Source organism: Callospermophilus lateralis, chromosome 20 (assembly GCF_048772815.1).
Source record: "Callospermophilus lateralis isolate mCalLat2 chromosome 20, mCalLat2.hap1, whole genome shotgun sequence".
NCBI classification, from domain to species: Eukaryota; Metazoa; Chordata; class Mammalia; order Rodentia; family Sciuridae; genus Callospermophilus; species Callospermophilus lateralis.
The window spans coordinates 6,341,397-6,362,771 of record NC_135324.1 but is presented as its reverse complement, the minus strand read 5'-3'; the positions used below and the strand labels follow the sequence as shown (position 1 = coordinate 6,362,771).

At 44.5% G+C, this 21,375-nt stretch overlaps 1 protein-coding gene across 2 annotated transcripts in view; it reads left to right on the top strand.

Moving 5' to 3' along the window:
- Positions 1–4,424: 4,424 nt before the first annotated feature.
- The window catches only part of Irak2 (interleukin 1 receptor associated kinase 2), a 56,255-nt gene continuing 39,304 nt past the window's right edge, over positions 4,425–21,375 (top strand). For both annotated transcript variants that reach the window (XM_076841052.1, XM_076841051.1), the window contains exons 1-2: positions 4,425–4,572; positions 15,829–16,011. In XM_076841052.1, the coding sequence (XP_076697167.1) occupies positions 4,479–4,572; positions 15,829–16,011 (277 nt within the window). In that variant the 5' untranslated portion in view covers positions 4,425–4,478. The remainder of the gene's footprint in view (positions 4,573–15,828; positions 16,012–21,375) is intronic.

Sequence of the window (21,375 nt, the reverse complement as noted above, 5' to 3'; positions counted from 1 at the left end):
TGTGATGTTTCCTGTTTTGATTTTTTTTTTAAGGCTGTTTAATACATTAAATGGCACAGAGTAGAAGAAACAGGTAGGGCAGGTTATTTTAACCTGATTTTTCTCTGAGAGAGAGTTTTGAAAGCTGTTTGCTTAATGGCTTTGTGTAGGATGGGGAAGCAACTACAAGTAACCTCATTCAAGTCTCTTTTTCCAACCTTAGGTTGCATATGTATTTATTTATTTAACATTGCTTCTTCTAGCTTTATTGTTTTTATTAGAATGAAATACCATTGTAAAAAAAATTAAGCACTGCAGAAATTTTTTAAAAAGGAAAGCATTCATACTGGAAACAGCTTTTCTTTCCGTCCATGAAAACAGGACCAGAAAAGGTAAGTTAATATTTTTACCAGCAGCTACATAGAATCATAGGAGAGAGTACTGGGCTAGAAATAAGAAGTAGGGCTGGGGGAATACAAATAGGTCAGTGGGGAAGCACTTGCCTAGCATGTGAGGGGGACCTGGGATCCGTCCCCAGCAACACACACACAAAAGATGGGAAGTCGAAATTGATGCTTTGCCCTCTTGATTCATGAAGTCCAGTCTGCATCTTTTAGGTTTTTTTGATATTATAATTCTGCATCTTGGGCTGGGGGTGTAGCTCAGTGGTAGAGTGCCTTCCTAACATGCCCAAGACTCTGGCTTTTATTCCCAGGATCAAAAGAATAAAAAATAAGTAATAAGTTGGATATGGTAGCTCATGCCTATAATCCCAGCAACTTAGGAGACTGAAGCAGGAGGATTGGAAGTTCAAGTCCAGCCTGGGCAACTTAGATGCTGTCTCAAAATTAAAAAATAAATTAAGAGGGCTGAAAGTATAGCTCAGTGGTAGAGTACCTCCCAGATTCAATCCCCAGGACCACCAAAGAAATAATAATAAAAGGCTGAGATAAGCTAGGTAAGGTGGAACACTTGTAATCTCCGGTATGGGAGACCAACCTTGCACACTCCCTGGCTGGGTGCTGAGGGGCTCAGTCCCAGAAATGTGGCAGAGCTTTCCCCACTCTTCTTGGGTGCAAGGGTCAGTGTCTTGTGCATGGGTGTGTCTTGCTACAGCCCCGTGGGTGAAGCTACGCTCACCTGTTCCTTTGTAATATAACCCTTTGCCCTGTTTAGGATAGAATCTTCCATGGAAGTGCCTTGTGTGTGTCCCCTTCTTTTACTGTGCCCTTAGGTGTGGCCTACCCAGGTATCAGTCAACCTGCTGACAGTGGACATCATGAAGATACTCAGCCCCCTGAAACCTGACCCTTGCCTCATTTGAATAGCTTCTCAATAAAAGGGGTCAGCATGTGCTCTCGCTCTTTCTCTTTTTGCGGACCCTTAAGGTCAGAGGAGCCATCACAGCGACCCCAAATAAAAAGCTATTTGTGTCTCTTGTGTGGTTATTTCGTGTAGCCCAGTTAACCCAGTTCAACTGGAGTGACCCCTGAGCCTTTTAGTCGCGAGTACAGAAACCCAGCACTCAGGGGCTCAGGTGGCTGAGGATTGCAAGTTTGATGCCAGCCTTGGCAACTTAGTGGAAACCTGTCTCAAAATTAAAAAAAGAAAGAAGGGCTGGGAGTGTAGCTCAGCAGTAGAGCCCCTAGTTCAATCCCTAGTATTGTTGAATAAAAAAAGTAAATACATAGAAAAAGAAAGGAATAAATAATGGGAGACTGTGCCAATAGAGAAAAGGGAGAAAGATGAGGGCCTTGGTTCTCCTTTGTCCCCTTGCACTGGGTTGTAGGTGCTTTCCTGCTCAGCCTATCAATCCATCCTAGTCTTCCACCTTGGAGTCCATCTGCAACTCTGCGAATACCCTAGAAGAGCATCTCAGCACACTGAGACATGCTTCACTTCTGGCCTCAGGCCATAACATGTCCAATCTCTGAGCCACATCCCCAGCCCTTTTTAAAATTTTCTTAAATTTTGAGATAGATTCTCAGTTGCTTAGGGGCTTGCTAAATTGCTGAGGCTGGCCTCAAACTTGCCATCCTCCTGTCTCTGTGTCCTAAATTGCTGGGATTACAGGTGTTTGTCGTCCCCCCGCCCTGCCCCCAGGTTCCTGCTAAATTGCCCAGACTGGTCTTGAACTTGCAATCCTCCTGACTCAGCTTCTTGAATAACTGGAATTATGAACATGCACCATTGTGCCCAGCTCATTTTAGATGTTCTCTGTAAACTGTATAATTTGGTCTCATTTGCTTCCTTCATTCAATGCAAAAAGTTGTAGGGGAATGATCAATCCCACTTGTGAAAAACAAGGCTTGACCAATGAAATTGTTACTGACCTAGCCCTCTTAGACCCAGAGTTGTATAAATAAACAAAGGACCCTGAAATAATTTAAACATGCAAGGGTTTAAGAACTATTCCGGGCTGGGGATGTGGCTCAAGTGGTAGTGTGCTCGCCTGGCATGCGTGTGGCCCGGGTTCGATCCTCAGCACCACATACAAGCAAAGATGTTGTGTCCGCTGAAAACTAAAAAAAATAAATATTAAAATTCTCTCTCTCTCTCTCTCTCTTAAAAAAAAAAAAAAAAAAAGAACTTCTTTTCCAGCCAGAAGGGAGATAGCACTTGGGGGACAAAGATCCCTGGGAAGAAGAGCTTTTATGTCATCTGTGGGGCAGGCAGGAGCTCCAGGAGCTCAGCCACTTGATGTCATTATGCATACAGGTGGCACTGAAGTTGCATCTTTGCACATCTCATTCCCTTGGGGGGGTGTTTTATTATGCTAATAAGATAAAGGTAATTGTGTCTTACTTTAATGGTAACTATTTTACCTATGCATTTGTCACTCATCTGGGAAAGTCTCTATTATTATTTTCAGAGTAGTGCAGATCTGCCGACAGACTGTGTGGACTCAGATGGCTAAGCCCACTTCTCCAGCCTCCCATCTTTGGGGCTATTACCTCATTTCCATAACCTTAAAGACTAGCCTACCTTTTAACTCCTCATTTTCTGGAATGGGTGTGAATTCCATAAGACTGCTAGCTTGGCTCTATTTCCCCTGAAAGGTATTCATTCCTTAGTTCTAAGGGGTCCTATTTTGCATAGGAGAAGGGTCCCTGACCATGTCAAGGTAAGCTGTCCAGGGTCACAAAGCCTGTTGATGGCAGAAGTGAGATTTGGTCCCATGTCCTCACTTTGATTTTAGTTTCCTTTTGTGGCAGCCATACTCCCAAGCTGGTGTTTACAGCTACATGTTATACTCAGTGCAGTTGCCTAACCTCTAAAACTTATTTAGCCCTGTATAAAATGGGAATAATAAGTTGGATGTGGTGGTGCACAACTATAGTTCCAGCTACTAGGGAGGCTGAGGCAGGAGGATTACTTGAGACAGGAGTGCAAGGCCAGCCTGGGCAATAGAGTGATTCCCTATCTGAGCAAACAAAAAGAATATAAGACAGGCTTGTGAGAATTACCTAAAATCAGTCAGGGAAAGCACATTGTAGAAATAAAGAAACAGTACTTAGGGTAACAGGCAATTTGTAGCTAGTGGGGAAGAAGAGTTTGGCACTAGACTGCTTGAGTTCACATCCCATTTCAGTCACTTTGTACTTATATGATTTTAGGCACATTATTAAATCCCAGCTTGGCCACTTGTATATGTGTGATTTTATTTTATTATTTATTTATTTATTTATTTTTTTAGAGAGAGAGAGAGAGAGAGAATTTTAATATTTTATTTTTTTAGTTTTCGGTGGACACAATATCTTTGTTTGTATGTGGTGCTGCGGATGGAACCGGGCCGCACGCATGCCAGGCGAGCGCGCTACCACTTGAGCCACATCCCCAGCCCTATATGTGTGATTTTAGGCACTTTATTTGACCTGTATCTCAGTTCCCTCATTTGTTAATGAGGGTTAATCGCCATACCTACATAGAGTCATTGTAAGGAGTAAGTAAAATAATCTGGGTGCCGTCTGTATATAGTTAAGTGCTTAATAAATATTAGCTATTATTAGTATAAATTCTGTTCCTCCTACTTCGTTCATGTAAAGACAATTTTGGTACTGAGGATTGAACCTCGGGGCACTGTACCACTGAGCTGCATCCATAGTCCTTTTTTCTTTTCTTTTTTTTTAACTTTGAGACAGGGTCTTGCTTAATTGCTGAGGCTGGCTTCCAACTTGCGATTCTCCTGCCTCAGCCTCCTGAATGCATGAGGCGGTGTAGTGCCCAAAGCCCTGGAAATGGACCTATAAGGCTTCCCGTGGCTGTCACGGAATGCCTACGCGGCCGGTGCCCCTTCTCGCGGGGCCTCACTTTCTCCCCGCCGCGCGGCCCCTCCCGCTAGTCTACGCAAGAGCGAGCTGTGCCGCTGGTGACCGCTGGGGGGCGGTGGCGGCCGGCGCGCCCCGCCCACTTCCCGCGCGGCCCTCGCTCCTAAAGCCGGAGCCGTGGCATCCGCGGCTCGCGACACAGTCTCTCTGGGGCCCGCCGGCCAGCCTGACATGGCCTGCTACATCTACCAGCTGCCCGCCTGGGTGCTGGACGACCTATGTCGCAACATGGACACACTCAGCGACTGGGACTGGATGCAGTTCGGTGAGTGGGGCCCCGGGCGGCTGTGAGCCGCCGCATGGGGCACTCCAGCCGGGACTCGGGTCGGCGGCTGAGATTTCTGTACCCCGGCCTCGCCGTGTGGCCCTGTGTACCTCCTTTTAGCCTTCTGGAAAGTAGGGTGGCCTTTGAAGACTTGTGTCACAAGGCTGTCGTTGGGTGGTCATCGCCTCTACCTTGCTTTTACAGTTTACAGGCAAACGACAGTTACGGAGCGCTTCCTCCGAGACGGGCGCTCTGCTCTGTCTAATCCCGGCACACGGCCCGGGAAGTGCGTCCTCCTCACCCTGTGTGTCGCAGATGAGGCAGAGGAACTTGCCCAGGGGTGGCCCAGTGGCGGAGTGGGTGGGATTGGGAGCCGGGGCTCACCACCTTGTAAATCCTCGTTGGGTTTTGCTTGTTGTTTGTGGCTTATGATTGGCCGAGAGCCCTGGCAGCTAGGGAGAGGATGCGTGCGTGATGGGCTCAGCTTCCAGCCTCTTTCACTTGTCAGCTGTGGGACCTGGAGACGGTTTGTTACAGCTGCTCTTAAAGTTGTTCTAAGGGAGGAAAATACTGTATAGAGAGCACGCAACACTAGTGGTAGTCTTATAAGGAAGTGAAAAGAACAATTGTTATTCTTGGCTATATGATTTAAATCACTGTCCAGGTGGCACCTAATTTTTAAAATACTGTCACATAATTTTTTTTCTTTCCACACTTTTTTATTGGTGTATTATAGTTATACATAATGATGGGGTTTGTTGTTTCATATTTGTACATGCACACACTGTGACAATATAATTTGGCTAATATCACAATCCCCAAATACTTCCCTCCACCTTCCCTGCCTTCCATCTGTTGGTCCTTTTTCTCTACTGTTCTCTCTTTGCTTAAAATATAGTTATATATTTTATTTATTTTTTAATATTTATTTTTTAGTTGTAATTGGACACAATATCTTTATTTTATTTTTATGTGGTGCTGAGAATCGAACCTTGTGCTAGGCAAGCACTCTAGCGCTGAGCCATAATTCCCCTAGTTATGTGTTTTAATTAAAATTTTTAGATTATAAAATACACCATTTATCCAAAAACATATATACTACATATGTGCTGTGTGTATACACACACACACACACACACAGTCAAAATAATAATAAAATGAACATGTATGTGTTATCCATCCAGATTGAACAGATTGTATATTTTAGGGCTGGGGGTGCAGGTCAGTGGTAGAGCACTTGCCTAGAAATGCTAGGCCCTGGGTTCCATCCTCAGTAAAAAATAAAAAAATTAAAAAAAAAGAAAAAAAGAAATCAACAAAAGAAATAACTCGTATTTTAATCTAGTGGTTTTCAATCAGGGGCACTTTCACACACTAGGGGACACTGCTAATGTCTGGAGAACTTGTTTGTCACAACTTGGTAAGTGCAGTGGATAAACACCAGGGACATTGGTATCTAGCAACATCCAACCCAAAGTGTGAATGGTGCTGAGGTTCAGGAACCCTGTTTTAACCCAGTAAAAATAATACGTACCCACTGTAAAATACTGTGGGAAACAAGCAACAAAAAGATTAGCTCAGACTGCCTCTCAGAGATAACCATCCCGAGTAGTTGGTGCAGGAAGTCACAATAGCAGCTGATGTTTCTTGGCTTCTTACTGTGCCAGCAGCCTGCTAGGGATGTTCAACCTGGTCGTTTTTGTAGACATATTTATATATGTGTATGTATCTTTCAAAAATCTCCACTTTGTGCTTTCATTATACATTGCTATGCTAGTACACCCCCCCCAAATGTACCACACTAATTTCCCCTTGCCAGGCAATAATCTTGAACAATATGGATAGAAGTTTTTATTTGTAGCATGTATTTTTATTTAGCTATCATTACTTGAAAAGCAGAAAATGCATAAGGTAAAATGATGTAGATACCACACCTAGGATGGGGAGATGTCTTTCCCTTCCCTGTTGCTCAGTCTTCTGTTTCCCTTCTTTGCAAACTCTGCCTGAGGCTCAGAGAACCTGTGAGAATGTCTTTTTTAAAAAAATATTTAATTGATTTTATTTTTTAAATACAGGACAGTGGAATGCATTATAATTTTCATTACATATAGGGCACAATTTTTCATATCTCTGTTTGTATATAAAGTATGTTCACACCAATTCATGTCTTTATACATGTACTTTGGATAATGATGTCTATCATATCCCACCATCTTTGCTAACCCCCTGCCCCCTCCCTTCCCTTCCCATCCCTCTGCCTTATCTAGAGTTCGTCTATTCCTCCCATACCCCCCCCCCCCCATTATGGGTCAGTCACCTTATATCAGAGAAAACATTCAGCACTTGTTTTTTTGGGATTGGCTAACTTCACTTAGCATTATTTCCTCCAATGCCATCCATTTACCTGAAAATGCCATGATTTTATTCTCTTTTATTTGAGTGTATTCCATTGTGTATATATGCCACATTTTTAAATACATTCATCTACTGAGCGGCATCTAGGTTGGTTCCATGTTTAGCTATTGTGAATTGTGCTGCTATAAATATTGATGTGGCTGTGTGCCTGTAGTATGCTTTTTAAAAGTCCTTTGGGTATAGACTGAGGAGTGGGATTTCTGGGTCAAATGGTGGTTTCATTCCCAGTTTTCCAAGGAATCTCCATACTGCTTTCTATATTTCCACCAATTTGCAGTCCGTGAGAATGTCTTGCACCTAATTTTTTAGGTGACTCAGTGTCCCATTTCTTGGGTGACTTTATTTGAATGTTTCCTGGTCAGTGACCAACTGTGGGTGGGACTTCCTCTGATTTCTTCCACATTAGCCCAGCTCTTAATTATAAGCAATAGAATAACTTATCTTTCTAGGAAATTAATTTAGAAGGCACTGTATGATTTAAAAAAAAAAAAGCTGGGAGCAATAGTTCATACCTGTAAACCCTGCGATTTGGGAGGCTGAGGCAGGAGGATCACAAGTTTGAAGCCAGCCTCAGCAATTTAACAAGGCCCTGTCTCAAAATAAAAAGGGGATGTAGTTCAGTGGTAAAGCACCCCAGGTTCAATCCCTAGTACCAAAACAAACAAATAAAACAAAAATCTAGCCATACAGTTCACAGAGCTGGAGCATATCTTAAAAGGTAGAACATGTACTTTGTGGATGTGAGGTCCTGGGTTCAGTCCCAGCACCAAAAGCAAAGATAAATAAATAAAAAAGGCATAATTCACATACCATACAATTCACCCATTTAAGGAGTAGAGGGGGCCTGGGATTGTGACTCAGCGGTAGAGTGCTTGCCTAGCAAGTGTGAGGCCCTGGGTTCCATCCTCAGCACCACATAAAAATAAATTTTATTTATTTATAAATTTTATTTATTTATAAATTTTATTATATTGTGTCCAACTACAACTAAAAAAAAAAAAAAGTAGAGGGTACAGAGCAGTGGCATTCTCCACAGTCTCAGAACATTTCTATTACTGCAGAAGAAACCCTGTACCCCTTAAATGTCACTCTAAACCCCTCCCTCATTTTTCTCCAATATGCCTATTCTGGATATTTCATGTAAATGGAATCATGCAGTATTCATTGTCCTTTGTGATTGACTTCATTTAGTTGTAGATGGACACAATATCTTTATTTTATTTATTTATTTTATGTAGTGCTGAGGATCGAACCCAGTGCCTCATGCTCATGAGGCAAGTGCTCTGCCACTGAGCCCCAGTCCCAACCTCTCTTTCTTTTTTTTAATTGCAGTGCTGGGGATAGAACCCAGGGCTTTGATATGCTAAGCAAGCACTCTGCCACTGAGCTACACCCTCAATTTCTTTTTAAAACAAAAATAATGTTGCTGGGCAAGGCACAAACCTATCATCCTAGTAGACTTGGAAGGCTGACGGGGGAGGATCACAAGTTCAAAGCCAACCTCTGCAATTTAGCAAGGCCCTATGCAATTTAGTGAGACCCTGTCTCAAAAGAAAAAAGAAAAAACGTGGCTGGGGATGTGGCTCAATGTTAAGTGCCCCTGGGTTCAATTCCTGGTATCAAGACAAACAAACAAAGAACCCCACAAAACAAACACTAAACAATGTGGGGGTACAGGGATGCATGCCTGTAATCCCGCGACTCAGGAGGGTAAGGCAGGAGGATGGCAGGTTGGAGGCCAACCTCAGCAACTAAGTGACACCTGGTCTCAAAATAAAAAAAGAAACAGCTAGGGCTCAGTGGTTAATTGCTTCTGGGTTCAATCCTCAGTACCTAATATAATAATAATAGTAGTAAGTGATATTTCATTGTATGAAAGTACTACATTAATTTATCCTTTTGCTAGTTGATGGGAATTTGGGTTCTTTCCACTTTTTGGCAATTATGAAAAATGTCTTTGGATGTTTGTATAAGTGAGTGTGGACATGTGTTTTCGTTTCCGTTTGTCTATGCAGTACATACCCAGGAGTGGAATTATTGAGTCATATGTTAATTCTTTTGAACCATTGGAGGAACTGCCAGATTGTTTTCAGAGTGGCTGAACCAATTCACATTCTTACCAGCAGGGTCAGAGGGTTGGGATTTCTCTGAGTCCTGGCCAACCTGTTAGGGTCCCTCTCTTGTTTGCCATCCTGCCCGCTGAGCAGGTGTGAGGTAGCATCTTGCTGTGGTTTTAATTTGCATTTCCCTTGTGACCAGTGCTGTTGAGCATCTTTTCACCTGCTTATCAGCCATTCTTACATCTTTGGGAATACCTCTGGGTTTGCAGCCCCTGGAGATACCAGAATTTCCCACAGGAAATGAGGATGTAGTCTACCCTCCTCACCTGACTTGCCAGCTCCAGCCCCTCTGACCTTTCCTTCCACTCCCTGTTCCCCCTGCCTCAGCCTCAAGGGCCTCCTCTGTCCAGACTACTCAGGGTCTTTGCATTTAGTTCTCCCTCCCTGCCTTTTCTATGCCTGGTGTTCTAGTCTGTATTATTTTCCTCTTGTTGGTAAAACAAGTTACCACATTTGAATGGTAATTCAGAACTGCACAAATTTATATCTTACGATTCTGGAGGTATCTTTTGGTTCATGGCCCCTCCCTCTGTCTTCAAAGTCAGCAGTGCAGTGTTTTTTTAAAAAAATTTCTTTTTATAGTTGTAAATGGACAGAGTGCCTTTATTTGTTTATTTTTATGTGGTGCCAAGGATCGAACCCAGTGCCTCACATATGCTAGGCAAGCACTCTGCCTCTAAGCCCCAGCCCTAGCTCGGCTGTGCAGTATCTTCAGATCTCTTTCCAGCTTCTGTTTTTTTTTTTTTTTTTTTTTTTTTAAATATTTTATTTCTTAGTTTTTGGCAGACACAACATCTTTGTTTGTATGTGGTGCTGAGGATCGAACCCGGGCTGCACGCATGCCAGACGAGCGCGCTACCACTTGAGCCACATCCCCAGCCCGTTCAGCTTCTGTTTTGTCATCACTTCTCTGAATCTTATACTCTGCCTCCCTCTTTGAGGATCCTGGGAATCACACTGGGCTGATCCAGGTTATCCAGGATGATCCCCTCATCTCTGAATCCTCACTTGATCCCATCTATGAAGTTTCTTTGCCATACTGGGTACTACACTCACCCAGATCTGAGGGTTTGAGACACTGATGTCTTTGGGGTGGGCATTATTCTGTTGGCCATTGCCCTGTGGGTCAGCTCACTTGGAGAGGCCTTTTCTGCCCACCCCCCGAGCTCTTTAGTCTATTGTGTGTTTCATTTCCTCCATTCCACTCAGTGAGCTGTGTATTACCTTACTCCTGATATGTTTATGTTGGTCTGTCCCCATGAGATAAAAATGCCACCAGGGCAGGGACCTTGCCTGTTTAGTTCACTTCCATATTTCCCAGAGCAGGACCCATGACATGCTTCTCACCCTGCAGAGACTGCTTTGAGCCCATGGCTGGCTGGCTGTTTGGGGTCAGAGGTCACTGATTGGGTGCTGATTGTGCAACCCAGTCACTTGCTCTCTCTGGGTCTCGGGACTCAGGTTTCCTCATTAGTGACATGAGCAAGTCCCTCCAATCCTAAAAAGTCTTTGCTGACATGAGTCATTTTAGAAACAGAGAGTCTCTCTCTGAGATGATTGTGATCCTGGGAGGAGGGTGTGGGGGTGTAGGAAGAATTCTAAAGTGAAGTTGAAACTCCCACAGTCACAAATATGTATGTTCTTCTGGATTTGACATCTGTTGCCTCTTGATTGTTTCTCTGTGATTGCAGTTGTGGCCCTTTTTGCTGTTGAAGAAATAAATGCTGGGGGCTGGGATTGTGGCTCAGTGGTAGAGCGCTCACCTAGCATGCATGAGGCACTGGGTTGGATCCTCAGCACCACATAAATGTAAAATAAAGATATTGTGTCCACCTTAAAACTAAAAAATAAGTATTTAAAAAAATAAAAAAGAAAGAAAGAAAGAAATGTTGGAATCTGAGTTCGTGTAAAGTCGGCAACTTATAATTTCACCCTTGAGGCTATGTGCAGTGGGGCTGGGGATGAGAAGCTTTTTAGTGACCACCTTGTTCGCTGTGCCAGGCCTGTGCACAGCCTGCGCTGCCTCGCCCAGCTGTGTGACTTCAGGCCTGTCTGAGCCCTTATTTTCCTCCTCCGTAATGCTGCCCTCACAGAGTCATGGAGCGGTAGAGGGATGCCATGGGTGCAGAGGTCCTTGGGGCTTCCCCTTCCTCCACCCAAGGACGTCTAGTTGGTCTGGAGCAAGGGCATTTGACGCTGGAACAGGACATTTCAGGAGGCTGTGCCATCCTTGCTGAGGCCTTTGAGGATAGGCCAGGTTTCCACGGGATTCAAGATCTTGAATATGGAGGGACAGCGTGATGGTCTCCACATGGGATTCCTCATTGACTAGATGACAAGGTTGCTTGACACTTGTCATCTCTCTCTCGCTCTGTCTTTTTTTTTTTTTTTAAGTTGTAGATGGATGAAATACCTCTCTTTTATTATTTATTTATTTTGATGTGGTCCTGAAGCTTGAACCCAGTGCCTCACACCTGCTAGGCAAGCGCTGTGCCACTGAGCCACAATCACAGCCCCCATTTGTGTCATCTTTTCTCTGTGACAAGCTCTACTCCAAGCATTTCTGTTTTTAGAGCTCATCTAGATCTTGTTCAGCAGATAAGGAAGCTGAGGCCGGAGAGAGGTGAAGGGCCTTCCCCAGATGCACAGCTTGGGTTCACATCTGGCCTTGGAACCAGGGTTTGGCCTCTGCACCATTTCTGTACTGTCCTGCTCACTCTTGGTGTCACTATGACAAGTGCCTGAAATAATCCACTTGGAAGTAGAAAAATTTATTTTAACTCATGTTTTCAGAGATTGTAGTCCATGGTCAGTTGGCCCATTTTTTTGGGTCTGAGGCAGCACATCTTGGTGCAGAGCCTGTGACCAAGTAAGCTGCTTACTTAAGTGGCCAGGAAGTGAAAGAGGGGGGGAAGAGGAAAGGGTTTGGGGTCCCGTTATCTTCTTTAATGGCACAGTCTCTAGTGATCAGAACACCTTCTTCTAAGCCTCACTTTAGGTTTGCACCACCTCCTGAAGGCGCCCAGCTGGGACCAGGCCTTGAGACACATTTGTAAACTATAGCACATATGCATATGTTATTTTTTTTTTAGTTGTAGATAGACAGAATGCCTTTATTTTATTTTATTTAAAAAATTTTGTTTTGTAGTTGTAGATGGACAGAATGCCTTTATTTTATTTGTTTATTTTTATGTGGTGCTGATTATTGATCCCAGTGCCTCACACATGCTAGGCAAGGACTCTGCCACTGGGCTACAGCCCCAGCCCTTATTTATTTATTTTTTTGATGTGGTGCTGAGGATGGAACCTAGTGCCTCATGCATGCTAGGCAAATGCTCTGCCACTGAGCTATAGCCTTAGCCCCCACATGTTTTTTTTTATCTATAGGAAAAGGTCTAGACTAAAGGATGCAAAAATGTTACCAGTGGTTTTCTCAGGGTCTGTAGGTGGTTAGATTGTGGATACTTTGATTTCTTCTGTTTTCCTAAGGTCCTACAGTGACCAGGTGTTGAGAAGAAAAAATAAAAAAAACCTGTGACTTAGCAGAAGCCCTCGGTAGTGACTCACCTCTCAAGATCTCTGCCCTGTCCTGACCCCTTTTCACGGGTGTGGGTAAAGGCTGATGGGCCAATACCTTAAGATACGTCACATTCTTGGAAACTTAAATGTCTAAGCTGGAGGCTGGGACAGCAGAGCCCTCTCCCTGCACACGCAAGGCTCCATCCAGTGCCATGAAAGAACAAAAGGAAAGAAAAAGAAAAAAGAAGTTCAAGCTGGAAGAACCCCAGAGTTTAATTCCTGTTTCTCCTGGATTAGCAGGGGAGGAAAGTGCGTCCCAGAGAGGGAGAGTGAGAGCAGAGGCTGAGTTTCTACTGCCAGCAGCCACAGTGGCAGTGTAGGCTTGTCTTTCCCACGACATGCCCCACCCCATGGGTGGGAGGTGAGCACATGACAGTAGCATTGTGTAGGGAAGGGGTGTGCTGGAACAGGGTTCCTTCCTCTTCCCTCTACTCTTTGTAGGCTGGAAGCAGCTTCTGTCCCCACTGACATCACTTCCTACCAACCTGGATTCTGGCCTGGGATTTCCAGTGACTAAAGTTATAACTCCAAAACTTTCCGTTCCTAACTGGGCACTTCTCCTGGGGGCTTTTTTTCTGCGGGAGGCCATCAGAGCTCTTCCTCATCTCCCAGAGAGGAGAGAATTATAATCTAATGTCACTCCCTGACTCTGAGATTTTCCATGATCCCCCAAGGCTCTATTTTCTTTTTTGAATTTTGTGGTGCTTTACCACTGAGTTAGATTCCCAGCCCTTTTTACTTTTTGAGACAGGGTCTTGCTAAGTTACTGAGGGTCTTGCTAAATTGCAGGGGCTGGCCTCAAACTTGCTATCCTCCTGCCTCAACCTCCCGAGTCTCTGGGATTACAGTCATGCACCACTGTGCAGGGATTGATTTTATATTTTTCAAATAGAAAAGCCACATGGGGTTTTAGTTTACTCACTTCAATATCTCTAGTGTTTGTCACAGACCTAGTATACAGCACAGGCTTCATGATATTTTATTGAATGATTAATGAGTAAATGAACGATTTGATGTACACATAGATTTTTGCTTCATGATTTCTGAAATCCTGGAACTGAAGCTTAGGTTTGTTGTTTGTTCTGTGGTGTTGGGGATCACACCCAGGGCCTTGCACATACTAGGTCAGCACTCTACCACTTAGCCACACCTCCCAGGCTGTTTTATTCCTAGTTTTAAAAAAATGCTTCTTTCACATAATAATAAAATAGATCAGCTATAATAACATATTGCAATAAATGTTATTTAAAACCTATGGGCTGGGTGTGGTGACCCATGCCTGTCATCTCAGTAGCTCCAGAGTCTGAGGCAGGAGGATCATGAGTTCAAAGCCAGCCTCAGCAAAAGGAGGTACTAAGTAACCCAGTGAGACTCTGTCTCTAAATAACATACAAAATAGGGCTGGGGATGTGGCTCAGTGACCTCCAACCCCCGCTCCCCCCCAAAAAAAAAAAAAACACCTATGAAGTATGTATAACTAATTAAAACAAATAAAAAAAATAAAAAAAGGGCTGGGGCTGGGGCTCAATTGTAGAGCGCTTGCCTACCATTCATGAGGCATTGGGTTTGATCCCTAGCACCATATAAAAGAACTAAATAAACAAAATAAAGGTATTGCGTCCATCTACAACTAAAAATATTTAAAAATAAATAAATAAATATGAAACAAAACAAAAGACTCAAGTCATTAAACTTAGTGGAATAGTGGTTTACCATTAAAATTGCCATTTATGGGGCTGGAGTTGTGGCTCAGTGCTTTTGCTTAGCATGTTTGAAGCACTGGGTTTAACCCTCAGCACCACATAAAAATAATTAAATAAAATAAAGGTTTAAAATACCATTTATGAAGAGCTGTAACAACTTGAAAAAAGTTTATGCCATAATTTTTTAAATTTTTAATAATTTATATAAATTATTAAATTATCAGAACAGGATTCAGAATCTGTTGGACAAAATATCTGGCAAAAACTATGCTTAAGGGCTGGGGATGTGGCTCAAGCGGTAGCGCCCTCGCCTGGCGTGCGTGTGGCCCGGGTTCGATCCTCAGCACCACATATAAACGAGGATGTTGTGTCTGCCGAAAACTAAAAAAAAATAAATATTAAAAAATTTCTCTCTCTCTCTCTCTCTCTCTCTCTCTCTCTCTCTCCCCCCCTCCCTCTTTAAAAAAAAAGAGGAATTTCAATTAAAAAACAAAACAAACTATGCTTAAAAGTTACTGGGCTCAGTGGTGTGCGACTGTAATCCCAGTGGCTCTGGAGGCTGAGGCAGGAGGATCACAAGTTCAAAACCAGCATCAGTAAAAATGAGGCATTAAGCAACTCAGTGAGACTCTGCCTCAAAATAAAATACAAAATTGGGCTGGTCAAGTGCCCCTGAGTTCAATCCCCAGTACCAGCCCCCTCCCCCCAAACAAAAAACAAACAAACTACACTTAAAGCTATGCTTATATAGTGGGGGTGATTTTTGGAAAGAAAGAGAGAGGAAGGTGGTGGGATGCTGTATATCTTGCCCATCCCCTGCATGTTCCATATTTTCTTTAGTTTACAACCATTAATTGTATCTAAAAATTGAGAAGGAATGCATTATTTTTATGATTACTAGCCAATAGTGGCTTCCTACAGATTTTGTCTGGTACTTCAGAATTTAAGGAGCCAACTACTCTTGTGGTCCTGCAAGTGCAGGATGAGTCCTGATAGCCAGGGCAGGCAACTCCAGGGGTCTCCCTTGCCCTGCCTCGTGCTGACCCTGCCCAACTCTGCCATGCAGTGTCTTCTACACAGTAAATAGGATGAATGAAACTCCCTGCTGCGTGAGGTATCCGTTCTAGAAGGGAATGTGGGAGGAGTTCTCTTCCCCACTGAGGTTCCAGAGGGTGAAGTGACTGTCCCTAGTAAAGAAACAGCGTGCATTCAAGACTCCTGTCTGTGTGTCTCTCATCCTATGATTTTTCTCCTGCCTTGGGCAGCAGCCGATCTGATACTTATGTGCCAGTCCCCATTGGTATTTAATAGGATCAGTGTGGAGAATGACAAGTGGGGCAGTACTCTGCATAGTGGGAGTGGCTAGTTTATTGTGGGGATCCCTCAGAGGGATTGCTGCTCTGCTCCGACTTTAAGCAGAATCCTCTCTCACCCTCCAGCCTCCAAAGTGATCCCAGACCTGACCCAGCTGCGGAAGATCAAGTCCATGGAGCGGGTGCAGGGCGTGAGCATCACCCGCGAGCTGCTCTGGTGGTGGGGTATGCGGCAGGCCACCGTCCAGCAGCTGGTGGACCTCTTGTGTCGCCTGGAGCTCTACCGTGCTGCCCAGATCGTCCTGAGCTGTGAGTAACCAGTTGGCTTCTGCAGAGTTTTGGTGTGGGCTGTATTCTCTGGACTTAGAACCTTTATAAGCACCCTCTACCTGTTGTGGTCCTGGAGATAGAACCCCAAGCCTGGTCCATGCTAGGTAAGCACTTCACCATTAGCTCAGCCTTAAAACCTTTTTAATTTTGTGATTAAAAAAAAATTAAGAGCTGGAGTTGTAGCTTAGTGGTAGAGTGCTTGCCTAGCATATATGACGCCCTGGGTTCTATTCTTGGTACTGCAAAGAGAGAAAAAAAGAGAAGGATGGGTTATCTATTTAAAAAACAATTAAGTGAGGGCTGGGGATGTGGCTCAAGCCATAGCTCGCTTGCGTGGCATGCGTGTGGCCCGGGTTCAATCCTCAGCACCACATACAAACAAAGATGTTGTGTCCGCCAAAAAACTAAATATTAAATTCCCTCTCTCTCTCTCTCTCTCTTTAAAAAAAAAAATTAAGTGAAAAAAATTTAAAGGTCTGATAGCTGTTACATAAAAATCCAAAATAAGGCATAGAATAAAAATTATTCACATTGCCTTGTTTACATCTTAAGTGGTAACCACTGTTAATAGTTTCTTGTCTATCATTGGTAGAAACTTTGTCTGTCAGCCCCTGTTAACATGCTAGGACACCTAGTACACTGTTGTACACCGATGTTTCAACCTAGCACTAGATCTTGGAGACTGTTTCATGCTGACATATTTTTTATTTGATTGTTTATGTATTTATTTTGTGTGGTGCTGGTGATGGAACCCAGGTTTTTGGGCATGCTAGGCAAGCCCTCTACCATTGAGCCATATCCCCAGTGCTGACATATTCTTTTTAACAGAGATTTGGGTTGCTTCTAGCTTTTTCCTCTTCTATCCAGCATCATGATGCACATCTCTGGACATAAGTAACTGTGCTCTGCACACGTTTTGAGTATAGCCATAGAAGACTTTCTAGCAATGGAGTGGCTGGATTGGAGCTTTGCGTATTTCAAGTTTCATTTGCTGTTGAGATCAGTATTACTAAATTGTTCTCCTACAATCATAGTGGGAACATATTTAGCAGCAATCATATCTCCCTGCCTGGAAGGATGGCTGTGGAATTGAAGGGTCATAATGTGATAGGTGCTTCATGTTGAGCAGAAGGCAGTAGGGATGTGGCGCCTGTTACCTGGACCCCTCTCTGTCCCCAAGGACATCCCTTCCATGTGGGTCAGGGAGCCATTCTGAGCCCCTGGCTTGTGTCTAGTAGTGTGTTTGGTTCTAGAAATACCACATAGATGACAGTTAGTCCTCTGCCCTCAGAGAGCATTGTCTTGAGAGGAGGCAGTTAATAGGAAAAGAAGTAAAAGTGGATATACCAGTTAAAGAAAGAAGCCAATAGGACAGAGTGACCAGGTAGGGGAGTCTTCTAGGACAAGTGGTCAAGGAGGTACTATCTGCTGAGATGAAACTGCAGGAGTGGAAGGGAGACAGTCACATGGAGTTGGGGTAAGAGAGCCCTGGGAGAGGGACCAGTTTGTACAAAGGCCCCAAGGAGCCTGGGCTGTGGAAGGAGATGGAGCTGCCTTGTGTGGGGTTCCTGAGCTGAGGATAACCTCGCTGGACCAACACACGCAGGTTCAGCACTTGCCTGAATGTCTCTGAGATCCTTCTGGAATCAGGGAGGGTTTCCAGAAGGAGGGGCTTAGAGCAGGGGACCGTGGGCTGGGTGCTTCGAGAGCACCAACCTCAGATAAACTGGGGGCATCTAGAGCTGCAGACCACTTGTGACTTTCAGAGTCACTATGAGCAGATCACACTGGGTGGGGAGGCCAGGCAGGATAGCAGGATTGTCATTACTCTTCAGCTGCCAGGGGACTTCCCAAGACTTGGCATGCTGGGGGGACCTAGGCTTTCACACACCAAGACTTCCTGTCAGAAATGGGGACAGTCCTGCTCCAGTGGGCGTGACATTCCCGCATGAGAGACTCCAGCCAGGCTTGTTTCTGCACAGGCCTGTGATCTACAAATCTAGTCAGTGTCTCTTACGTCAGGTCCTTTCCCAGGCTTCTGCCTGGCCTGCCTCGCCAAGCGTGCCTTCCTCAGCTTGGGAAGGTGAGCTGCCCAGCACACAGCCTGCCCACCTTCTAGAACCCACCTGAAGCCCCTCCCTGCCCTGTTCTGGGGCTTGAGACCCATGTGCTGTGGTTAGTCAGAGAGGCTCAGGTGCTTTAGGATCAGTGCTGAGGCAGTCATTTGCTCTCTGGTGACCCTTCCTTTCCTTGGGCCCCAGACCACACCTTTGTCCACTGAGGGAGCTGGGCTGGATGATGTGCAGAGTCCCCCTCTGCTCCTGGTGTCTTGGCCCCCGTTAATACTGGTTACATGGTAGTGTGACCAATACCTGCCAGCTGGATTGGCTTCTCTATGTTCCCAGAAACTGGTGTGTGGCAGATGCTGAGAAATGATCATTTACTGGATGAGCCCTAAAGTGTTTTTGAGAGAATTATTGGTAAAGTCCTATGAAATCCAAAAGAGGCAAGGAGAGGGCCATGGGTGACGGCAGGAAGAGCTGCTGGCTCACGTGTGATCAGGAGCACAGGGCTCGGGACCAGTCCAGTCTCCTTTGGGGAGGGATGCAGTGAGGCGAGGCCTGTGCAGACCCCACTGTTGCCCTGTGGAGTGGGCTGAGGTGTCCCAGGGGGACACACTTCTTGTATGAAGTATGCCCCCTGGGTGAAGGCAGTTCTCTGAGGACTGAGACACAGGCCCTGGATAGATATCCTCTTATGGATGTCAATACCTGACTGCTGACTTATGTGAACAGACTCTTTGAGGTCAAGAAACAGCACAGGGCTGGGGATTTAGCTCAGTTGGTAGGGTGCTTGCCTTGCATGCACAAGGCCTGCAATTCCCCAGCACCACCCAGAAAAAAAAAAAAAAAAAGAGCACAGCATAAGATTTAGGGAAAAACACCCATGTAGCAGGACTGTGCCTCAGCAGGACACTTAAACTCACATTCAGGAGTACTTTCAAGGTGCTGGGTCCTCTGTGGAGTGCTTGGCTCCCTCTAGCAGCCTTAGAGGGTGTTAGGAGCCTTTCTCCACCCAGGAAACCAGGCCTTGCATGGCTTACAGCCTCCTCCAAGGGCCACAAGATCACATCTACCTGTCTGCATCCAGAGCCCTCTGCCTAACCTGTCATTGGAGCTTCAGTGGCAGGACTTGCTACTCAACTGTGGGCTCTCAGCCCTTCCAAAACACCAGTGATGTCCTGCCCATCTGCCTCCATTCTGTAGAACCTTCCTCACCCGTGCTCTCCTGTTCTGCCTCCACCTTGCTCTCTTCTGATCCCCTCAGCTCTACTGATTCGAGTTGCCTGAGGAAGAGGGATGAAGGCTGTTTCCAGACCCATAGTCTCCTGGCTGTTCTGCATAGGGCATCTGGTTGTATTTTTACTATTGCTATGAGCCCCTTTCTGTATCTTGATTGTGGCAGTCCCTGTCACTTTCTAGAGGTAAACATTCAGGCCATTTGTGGATCATTTTAAGTTTCTATAATCACCTTGTCACCCCTGCTCCAAAAAAAAAAAAAAAAGGTTGTTTCTCAGTTGGTAGAATGCTTCCCTCGCATGCACAAGGCACTGGGTTCAATCCCTAGCACCACCAATCCATGCCCCTCCCCAGTTATAACATTGTTTAAACCTTTTTTTTTTTTTTTTTTTAAAGAGAGAGTGAGAGAGGGTGAGAGAGGGAGGGAGAGAGAACTTTTTAATGTTTATTTTTTAATTATCGGCGGACACAACATCTTTGTTTTGTATGTGGTGCTGAGGATCGAACCCGGGCCGCACGCATTCCAGGCGAGCGCGCTACTGCTTGAGCCACATCCCCAGCCCATTTGTTTAAGCCTTATTGCTCAGCTGTACCTGTCAGTCTGAGAGACTGATTTCTGTCAACTTTTTTTTTTTTTGGTGGTACTGGAGATTGAATCCAGGACCTCCTACATGCTAGGCAAGCACTCTACCACTCAGTTACATCCTCAGCCCTTTGTCTCTTTTATTTTAAGGCAGACAGCTAAGTTCTTGAGGCTGGCTTTGAACTTGTGATCTTCTTGCCTCAGCCTCCTGAGCAGCTGGAATGACAGGCATAGCCATCTAGCCCACTGACCTCCAAGAATTCTGATGCACTTTAAGTTTAAGGACATCTCAGATACCTGGTTCTGTGGTATCTGACTTCACCTTAGTGGGCAGCAAGAGTGGAACTTCCTTATTCTTTACTCCCTGAAGCCTTATCTGAAGTGGAGTCAGAAATCATGTGCTTTTACTGAGAACTCCTTGATTTTCACATCCTTTTCCTGCTGGTGTGGGTTTGAGGGCCCAAAGGGAGTTGGGGGGAGTCAAATAATCACAAGGTGTTTTCTTTTTTTTGATGTCCTGAAGGCTGAACCCAGGGGTGCTCTACCACTGAGCTACATCCTCAGCCCTTTTTATTTTTTAATTTTTTGAGACAGGGACTTGCTAAGTTGCTGAGGCTGGCCTCCAACTTATGATCTTCCTCCCTCAGCCTCCCAAGAGACTGGGATTACAGGCCTACATCACTGACCTGTTTGCTAATCACAAGCCTTTATCAGACCAGGCCTGTGGTTTCTTTGGTGATACAGTTCTCACGAAAACTAGAAGCTTCCAGTTTCTTGGTTTCTAATCACTTCTACTGTGGTTATCACAGCCAAAGATCCAGCCTAGAACTCTCAGTACTGAACCCTGACACCTTTTATCTTTCCTGCACTGGCTTCTAAGCTTAGTTGCCCGCCAGTCCTAATTTAAAGTACTTACCAGGCGCCTCCCTTGATGCCACTGGAACTAGTTGGATGGGAAGTGTCAAAGGACAAAAAATATAATTTAAAGATTTACCTGGTATGAAGATGTGAGGAAAAAAAATAGTGTTACCTTAGAATAGGTAGAGAGAAGTGATGGGAGGGGAGGGGAGGAGATGGGGAGATAGGAAGGATAGTAGAATGAAACAGTCATTATTATTGCTGTGTGTATATATGTGACTGCATGACCAATGTGATTCTACAACCTGTATATTCAGAAAAATGAGAAATTATATCCCATCTGATTCAAATGTATGATATGTCACGATCATTGTACTGTCATGTGTAACTAATTAAAACAAATTAAAAAAAATAAATTCCTACATAGCAAACTATTAAAAAAAAGATTTACCTGTCTTTATTTTTAATTCTAGAGTTGTACATTGTTTACTCTATGTAATAGCGTAAATATACCAATGAGGACAGCAGAGGAGGTTGGATTTAAAGACAAGACAAAGCTGAGCAAAAGAAATAAGGAGCTAGTGATGTAGCTCAGTGGTGAAG